The 9,439-nt window shown below is 44.1% G+C and overlaps 1 protein-coding gene across 1 annotated transcript in view; it reads left to right on the plus strand.

The window, feature by feature from the left end:
- Positions 1-6,866, plus strand: part of FEZ1 (fasciculation and elongation protein zeta 1) — a 52,771-nt gene extending 45,905 nt beyond the window's left edge. Inside the window, exons 9-10 of the mRNA XM_004379356.1 lie at positions 4,505-4,570; positions 6,522-6,866. Coding sequence (XP_004379413.1) covers positions 4,505-4,570; positions 6,522-6,538 — 83 coding nt within the window. The 3' untranslated portion in view covers positions 6,539-6,866. The remainder of the gene's footprint in view (positions 1-4,504; positions 4,571-6,521) is intronic.
- Positions 6,867-9,439: the final 2,573 nt, after the last annotated feature.

Here is a 9,439-nt window from a genome sequence, read left to right on the forward strand (position 1 = left end):
CGGACCAGCGTGGCTGTGTCTCTGCAGTTTCACCGCTGCGGCTCTAGTGCTCCTCACCTCTTCCAAACGGTCTTCCTCTCCTGTATGACTCAGATGGATTTCCTAACCTTGCCTTGTTCAGGGCTGCCAGATGTTCACATAGAATCAAATCACTTGTTTCTCCAGGTCTTTGTTGTAAGAGGGATATAGGAAGCGTCTAAGTACTCTGCCGTGTTGACCACACCTCTCCAGTTCTGCTTTTCTTGAATTGGCCTGGCCTGGGCTTTTGCCTCAGAAGCTGAGCTTGGCCCATTGGGAGTGGCTCTGGCTTTGAGGAGAAGTCACAGGCTCGATAGTAAGGATGGGTGAGGTGGGGTGAGGCTGATTAGAGAGAATAGAGTCTCGTTTTCCTTTCAGGACATGATCGCCTTCTCCTCTCCTTTGCTTTGGCTCTACTGTCAAATGTTAACAAACCTTCTGAGCTGTGGCAGAAAGCGGTGTGCAATAAAGAGCTGTTTATGGGTGACATCTCTTATAGACATCAGACATTACTACCCCAGAGGGTCAGGGACGCTTGGTGTCAGCCATCAGTGTCAGCTCAGCTCTTTTAGGAAGAGAAAAACCCTGGACCGAGAGGTGGCGGTAGGCTTAGTGACTCAGGAGAGCTCCCGTCTCCCTGACAACTGCACATTGCAGAAAGTGACACACACAGGGCGCCTGGCCCACTGCAGCACTGCACCTGGAGGGAAGGAAGGTCCAGGGCTGTCGGATCCCCAGGGGAAGGGCAGAGGAGCCGAGGACCTAGTGCCATGGGTGACCGGGTGTTTTCACTGGAATCGTTTTGGAGAACGGAAATCCTGCTGCATCAGTAGATGTTCAGGACGCTGCGTCCTTGACACTGAGGTTTTAAATTCAAAATGCATTCGCTTCCCCTTAACTCACTTGAAACTCCTTTATTTGCACAGATCTGCACTAATATCTTTTAAAGGGAGCAGATAGAAACCAACTGATGTGTACAGGTGTTTGTATTTTCACAAGTAGTAAGCATTCGGAAAATAATATAAATAAATAATTACAGAGGTTTTATACACAAAGTACTGTCTCATGAGCTTAAAAAAAGGAAGAGCTATCTATCTATTACAGGTACCCATTCAGGAATCCGGTGTGAAATCCTCTCATTTTAATTGAGAGAGACTTGCTTTTATTCTGAGTGGGTTCATCTGCGTTTTTCAAGTTCATTTAAAAAAATTGTAGCTAGAATGTGGCTATCATTTAGGACACTTGGAAAATATGAAAAAGTGAAAAAAAATTATTATCGCCTCCACTGTCAGGCTGTGTTCTCCACCCACTCCTGATGCTTTGATTCAAGTCTCATTGTCCTGCCTTGAAACTAGGTGAGAGCATCAGTGGGGGGCAAGGACATGGAATGGTTAGGGGGTCCCCCTCCCATCACGGTTGCCTCCTGACCCTAGCTTTCAGTGCCAGCTGATCTTTATTGTTTTATCTGCTTACTAAAGTAATACATGCTCATTGAAGAAAGTCGGACGCTATAAAAATATAATGTAGAAAGGCAAGTCCCTCATAGGTTTACACTCAGAGATAATCACTTTTAACAGTTTAATGCACACTCTTCCAGATTTTTTCCTATGACTATTAGAATGTATTTATTTGTTAAAAATATAATGCATAATGTTCTGCAACCTTCTTTATTTTACCTAATAAGTACATCTTGCATATATATACATACATATACATGTTGTTGTTGTTAGGTGCTGTTAAGTCGGTTCTGACTCACAGCGACCCCATGTACAACAGAACGACCAAAATACTGCCTGGTCCTGCGCCATACTCACAATCGTTGTTAGGCTTGAGCCCACTGTTGCAGCCACTGTTTCAGTCCAGCTGGTTGAGGGTCTTCCTCTTTTTCACTGACCCTCTACTTTACCAAGCATGATGTCCTTCTCCAGGGACTGGTCCCCCCGATAACATGTCCAAAGTACATGAGATGTAGTCTCGCCATCCTCACTTCTAAGGAGCACTCTGGTTGTACTGCCTTCAAGACAGATTTGTTTGTTCTTCTGGCAGTCCATGGTATATTCAGTATTCTTCACCAACACCGTAATTCAAAGACATCAATTCTTCTTCGGTCTTCTTTATTCACTGCCCAGCTTTCGCATGCATATGAGGCAATTGAAAATAACATGGCTTGGGTCAAGCACACCTAAATCCTGACAATGATATCTTTGCTTTTTAACACTTTAAAGAGATCCTTTGCAGCAGATTTGCCTAATGAAATACACTAATTTCTTGACTGCTGCTTCCATGGGCATTAATTGTGGATCCAAGTAAAACGAAATCCTCGAGAACTTCAATATTGTCTCTGTTTATCATGATGTTGCTTATTGGTCCAGTTGTGAGGATTTTTTTCTTTATGTTGAGGTATAATCCCTACTGAAGGCTGTAGTCTTTGATCTTCCTCAATAAGTGTTTCAAGTTCTCTTCGCTTTCAGCAAGCAAGGTTGTGTCATCTGCATATTGCAGGTTGCTAATGAGTCTTCCTCCAATCCTGATGCCTCTTTCTTCTTCATATAGTCCAGCTTCTCAGATTATTTGCTCAGCAGACAGATTGAGTAAGTATGGTGAAAGGATACAACCCTGACACACAACTTTGCTGACTTTAAACCATGCAGTATCCCCTTGTTCTGTTTGAATGACTGCCTCTTGGCCTGTGTACAGTTTCCTCATGAGCACAATTAATTATTCTGAAATTCCAATTCTTTGCAATGTTATCCATAATTTGTTATGATCCACACAGTCAATGCCTTTGCACAGTCAATAAAACACAGTTAAACATCTTTCTGGTATTCTCTGCTTTCAGCCAAGATCCATATGACATCAGCAATGATATCCCTTGTTCCACATCCTCTTCTGAATCTGACTTGAACTTCTGGCAGTTTCCAGTTGTTTTTGAATTATTTTCAGCAAAATTTTACTTGAGTGTGATGTTAATGATATTATTCGATAATTTCCACATTCTATTGAATCACCTTTCTTTGGACTGGGCACAAATACGGATCCCTTCCAGTCGGTTGGCCAGGTAGCTATCTTCCAGATTTCTTGGCATAGCACTTCCAGCACTGTGTCCATTCGTTGAAACATCTCAATTGGTATTCCATCTATTCCTGGAGCCTTGTTTTTCAGAGATGCCTTCAGTGCAACTTGGACTTCTTCCTTCGGTACCATCAGTTCTTGATCGTATGCTGCCTCCTGAAATGGCTGAACATCCACCTATTCTTTTTGGTACAATGACTGTGTATTCCTTCTATCTTCTTTTGATGCTTCCCATGTCAGTCAATATTTTGTCCATAGAACCCTTCGGTATCGCAACTCAAGGCATAGATTTTTTCTTCAGCTCTTTCAGCTTGAGAAATGCTGAGTGTGTTCTTCCCTTTTGGTTTTCTAACTCTAGCTCTTTGCATATTTCATTATAATACTTTAATTTGTCTTCTTGAGCCACCCTTTGAAATTTTCTGTTCAGCTCTTTTACTTCATCATTTCCTCCATTCACTTTAGCAGTATGTTCAAGAGCAAGTTTCAGAGTCTCTTCTGACATCCAGTTTAGTCTTTTCTTTCTTTCCTGCCTTTTAATGACCTTTTGCTTCCTTCATGTATGATGTCCCTGACAACCCATCTGGTCTTAGGTCATTAGTGTTCAAACCATCAAATTTATTCTTGAGATGGTCTCTAAATTCAGGTGGGATGTACTCAAGGTCGTACTTTGGCTCTTGTGGACTTATTTTAAATTTTTTCAGCTTCAGCTTGAACTTGCTTATGAGCGATTGATAGTTTGTTCCGCTCAATTTTTAAATACACCTATAGGACTGCCTTGAATAGATGTACCGCCATTTTAAGAGATCTATTGACAGACACTACCACCACCCTCCATTTTTTGATATTACAAACAAATTCCACAAATTCTAGCACTGTACACGATGTAGAATTTAACAACATAAATATTTGTTAAATTAAATTCCTTTGTTAATAATGAATTTGAGGTGAGATATTTTCTAAAAATGTCTGTTTCTATCAATAGAACATCTTTAAAGGTAGTTTTATTTGTGATTCAGTGATGTGACAACTGTTATCCTTAATGGTTAGATCGACTGCATCTGAAAGTGATCTTTTTAACTGCTTTATTTATTTTTATGATTATTAAAGATGCATGCTTAATAGATCATATGGAAATAATAGATGAGCAAAAAATAAAATAGTTTAAAAAGAAAAAATAAAGTCACTGACAGACCCACTCCCCAGAGACAGCCACTGTGGCTCTTTTGATGTTCACTCCTCCATCACATGCTGACTCTTGACAGAAGCTTCTAGACTTTAGGTAGTACAGTACTCAACAAATAACTGGTTTCCTTGAATCATTTCTCACTTACTTTGGGCTGGTAGCTTGTTTGCCCTAGAAGTGAGCTTTCTGCCCTAATGATGTCTTGACCTATCTCTCTCTCTCCTTCCCTAGTTCTCTTTGCAATGAAGGAGGACAATGAGAAGGTTCCTACTTTGCTAACGGACTACATTTTAAAAGGTAAGGGCAGCCCCGGGCCCTATAGGACCCCTCCCTGGCATTCCTGCTCCAGGTGTGGAACCCAATCTGAGCCTTCTGAAAGCATCTAAGTCAGGCCAGATTGGGGTCAGGGAGCAGAGAACTCAGGGGACAATTGTGAGGCCCTCACAAGAATGGTTTTTGCAGCTGGAGGTGCTAAACCCGTTGCTGATGAGTTGACTGCGACTCATAATAACCCTATAGGGCTGAGTAGAGCTGCCCTGTAGAGTTTCCAAGGGGTGGCTGGTGGATTTGAACTATTGACCTTTTGTTTAGCAGCTGAGCTCTTAACCACTGCTCCACCAGCGCCCCTGAATGGTGCTAGGAGGCCTGAAAAGGAGATTCCATCTCCCCCAAATCACCACTGTGGCTCCACATGTGGAGTGGCCAAACCAACAAAGGACTCCCTGTAAAAATTCAGTGGAGTTTGGGCTATTTGCTTGGGAAAAACAAAGCCTAAGGAAAACCTGAATGCTTTTCAAGTACTTAAAACTGTAGTCATGCTTAGCTACATTCTTTCATAACCACCTTTTTTAAAAACCTTTTATTAGGGAAAATTTTAATATATACAAAAGTAGAATGAGGGGTATAATGAAGTCTGACATACTTATCATCCAGCTTCAACAATTATTAACTCACAGCCAATTTTGTTTCATTTATAACCCTACCCAACATTTCTCCTTCTTATCATTTTGAAGCAAATCCCAGTCATCATATTTTTTCATACATAAATATTTCAGTATACGTTTCTAGGACATTAGAACTCTTTAAAGAACATAACCACGATACCATGATCACAACTAAAAAAATCAAGAATTTCTTAATATCATTGAATATCCCATCAGTGTTCAAATTCTCCCATAATTTTTTTTAAGTTTATGTTTGAATCAGAATCCAAAGACTGTCTATACATTGCAAGTGGATAATAAGTCTAAAGTCTCTTCTCATATATATAGGCTGCCCTTTCCTCGCTGTCTCTCATTCCTTGAAATTTATTTGTTGGAGAAATCAGGTCATTTGTACCATAGAATTTCCTCATTCTGCATTTTACTAATTGCATCCCCATGGTGTAATTTAATATAGTCTTCCACCTCCTGTATTTCCTTATAGCTGAGAGAGCTAGAGGCTAGCTTAGGTTCAGCCTCTAATTTTTTGAGAAGCACTACATGGCCATGAGCTTCCACTGGGAGACGTCTATGGTCTGATAGTCTTTCTTTTTGAGCTGTTAATAACCACTGGTGATCATTCACTCTCTAGGTTCATTCTTTTATTAGGGTTTGCTCCACATGTCCACAAAACTTTGGATAGTCCCAGGAGGTTAGTGGACCTCAGTTAGGAACCTCCAAGCTATATTGCTTCCATGAACATCAGACAGATTAATCTTATATTTCAGCAGGAGGATTTTAGGTGAAACATTGCCCAGAATTGGACTCTTAAAAGATTTTAAAAGAACAGCACATTTCTCAAAGGAGAATTTCAAAGAAGTCTGGGTGCCTGAGGGCTAGACTTTATTCCTCATGATCCATTGAAATGCCGATGAATTTATCAATAATAGTTCACGTTTATTGAGCACTTTCTATATGCTTCTCTACAACCTTTTGAGGTCAGCACAGGCACATTTTATTGTAGAGACGAAGAAAGAAACATGCTCGGTGGCTAAGGAATTTCCCGAAGTTCTTAGAGTTAGCAATAGTCAGATCCAAGATTTGAACCTAGAGACTGCACACTTAACCCTCACGCTGAACAACCCACCTACCATGGTCTCTTTCTCCTTCTGGACCCAGCACATGACTGCAATTTCCCCCTTGGTGTAGGAGGCAGTTCTTTGCACAGAACACTGGAGAGAAGCCACGTGCTCTCTGCCAGGCCACACTGGGCTGACAGCTGCTGACCTGTGACTGCGCTCTGACCTCTCTTCCGTCTTCTCTTTCAGTGCTCTGTCCTACCTAACCTTGCTCTTTGGAGGAGGTCGCGGAGCAAGCGTTCATTCCATCACAGGGACTGCATGATGCCACGTAACCTCCAACGTGTATTTAAACTTGTATAGCTTAACCTGAATTAAATATGAGCAGCGCGTGGTCCTTTGCTGTTGGCTTCTAGTCCTAGTAACCATTGGATGCATGACCGAGGGGCGGGGCTGGTGATGGTACCTCCCCTCCACCTATGCTGGGAGAGGGCAGATCCCTTCACCACTCATTATGTAGTCTGGCTCCAGCCCTTAATCTCAGTTTACACTCTAAGACTAATTTTGAAATAAACCTTCATTTAATTAACATTCGTCATGTGTTTGGAGTGTGGTGTCCCTTGGCCCTCTGTTCCAAACCATCTAGAGGAAGAACGTGTAACTGCCGTCACAGGAGGTCTCGTGGGCCCTGGCAACCAGCACCGTGTTTAGGGCCAGGAGCATGCCCTGTCGTGGGTCATGGTGGGACCTGTGGGAGGCAGTGGGCTGCCTATGGTACAGGCAGAAGGAGGAGCCATCCACAGAACTCCTGACGAGCTTTTGCTGCTTGGAAGCATTAAAGGAAGCTGCACACTGCACTGCTGAAACTAGCTGGTTGGAGGGTTGTCAAGCTAGGTGAGGAGACTGTGAATTCAGCAGACATGGGGGCCTCTTCAGGCCTGACACAGAGAACCTGAGGCTTAGGGGCTGGAGGGAGTCAGCTGGGAGCTCTTCCCAATGTTGCTGCTTCTTTCCTGTAGTTAGAGACCCCACCACTCCCTGACTGCCCTAAATGACACCCGGCAAGAGTGTCCTCTGACCTTGCATGGCCTCCTCTTCCCTTCCTGCAGTCCTCAAAGGCCAGCAGCTCTGACTCCTACATCCTGTCCCCAGCATCTGTGGCAGGCAGAGGGCAGACCCATCCGCAGGTGAAGTCTGTGCTTGTATCCTGGATGCCGGCTTGATTCCACTACAACCTGATTTCTGTGGGCTTCCACCTTCTGGTGAATAGACTAACCCTGCCACTTCCTGCACCCCGTATATTAAAACAGAAACTTTGACTGAGCCCTCACTATGCCCTTATTGCGCTCTGTACATTATCTCACATCACAGCAGCCCTGTGTGGTAAGTAGGTGCTACCATAACTGGTTGCCGTCAAGTCGACTCCAACTCATGGTAACCCTATGTATGTCAGAGTAGAACTGCGCTCCATTAGATTTTCAATGACTGATTTTTCAGAATTAGATTGCCAGACCGTTCTTCTGAGATGCCTCTGGGTGGACTTGAACCTCCAACTTGTTGGTTATAAGCCAAGCTCATTAACCCTTTGCACCACCCAGGGACGCCGGGTAGTTACTAACATTGTCCTGTTTTACAGATGAGGGAACTAAGAACCAGAGATGTCTAGTACAAGGCCACACAGGAAGTGGTAGAGTCAGACTAGCACTTAGGCTTCTTCTCCAATGAAACCTACACTGATTCTTAAGAGTTTAGTGTTTGTTTTGACTGAGCATGCCCCTGGATAAGCCATGCTTTATCACACTGGCAACTCCACAGAAGGCCCTAGGACCAATGGAGGTGAGACCGCATGAGATGGTGATCAAAGGTGTCCTTGGTGCTTGGTCACTCACCTCCTGGGCCTCTGCTTTCCTGGGAGTAGTCTTGAGGAGCAGGAGCAATCTCACCTCTGGGTGGGGAGACCAACCCCACTCTGGAAGACTGCCCCAGTGCCCACAGCTCTCACTCAGAAATCTGCTGAGCAGAACATCTGCGTCAAGTCAGAGCTCCAACAGCTGCAGGAACACAGAAGCAAGACTAAGGTCCCTACAGCACTCTCAGGGTCAACAAATTGATGGAAATATCAGGCCCTCGACAAAAGGGGCAACTTCCGTTCTGCAGTTCATTGCCACTAAGGCTGCAGCTGCAAAGGGTTGTGGGTGGCTTGAGGCCATTAGCAAGGTTAGCACTTTGCCAGGCAAGAGGTTTTTAAGCCATCCCAGCAAAGGGGAAGCGGTGAACCCCCAAGAGCTTGCCTTCCTGCCTGGGATTTCTCCGATCTGGGTCAGGTGCTCCTTTCCCCCAGTTTATCCTGCCAGCGGGTGTCTGAAGAGCAGATACCAGTTAATCAAAGCTGCTGGCAGTTAAAAATAAATGTCAAGTGTCAGGGATGCGTTCAGTCTAGGAGGAGGTGAGCAGGAAGGACAGGAACTGTGACTCCTCTTTTCTCCTTCCTTGTGTCCACAGCAGGAGTTCAGAGGGAACATGAAATCAACCCCTCCTGTTCTAGCGTCATCTTTCCCTCCAGTCGTCTACTCAGAGTGTGGTTCTCAGACCAGCAACACTGCCAATGTCGGGGGCTCAGCCCCCACCTCAGACCTATGAATCAGAATATGAATTTTAACAAGATCCCCAGGGGATTGGTATTTGCCTTTAGGTTTGGAGAAGCTTTGCTCTAGGTTTTCAGAGGTGCTCAAGCCCTGATCCTCCAGACTGAAACTGAGGAAAGTAGATACAGCGTGTTGAACAGGTGAACCCAAGTCTCTTCCCCCATCCAGTAAGACACTCCAGTCGGCCTTAATTGCACAACTCAAATCCCATCTAGGATGTCCACACTAAGCTAAGAGTCTGCAGAGAGATATGGTCTTCAGGGTGCCTGCCCTCTAGGTAGGTAGATAGGAGGTCTGGCTTGTAGGTTCTTTAACTGGGGTACATTCCCATTGATTAAGATTCGCTAAGCCTAACCTGGTCAAGAAGGAGCCCTGGTGGCACCATGGTTTTAAGAGCTCAGTTGCTGACCTAAAGTTTGGTGGTTTGAATCCACCAGCTGCTCCATGGGAGAAAGATGTGGCAATCTACTTCCGTAAAGATTATAGCTCTGGAAACTATATGGGGCAGTTCTACTCTGTCTT

This window comes from Trichechus manatus, unplaced genomic scaffold, assembly GCF_000243295.1.
Source record: "Trichechus manatus latirostris isolate Lorelei unplaced genomic scaffold, TriManLat1.0 scaffold00064, whole genome shotgun sequence".
Taxonomy (NCBI): domain Eukaryota; kingdom Metazoa; phylum Chordata; class Mammalia; order Sirenia; family Trichechidae; genus Trichechus; species Trichechus manatus.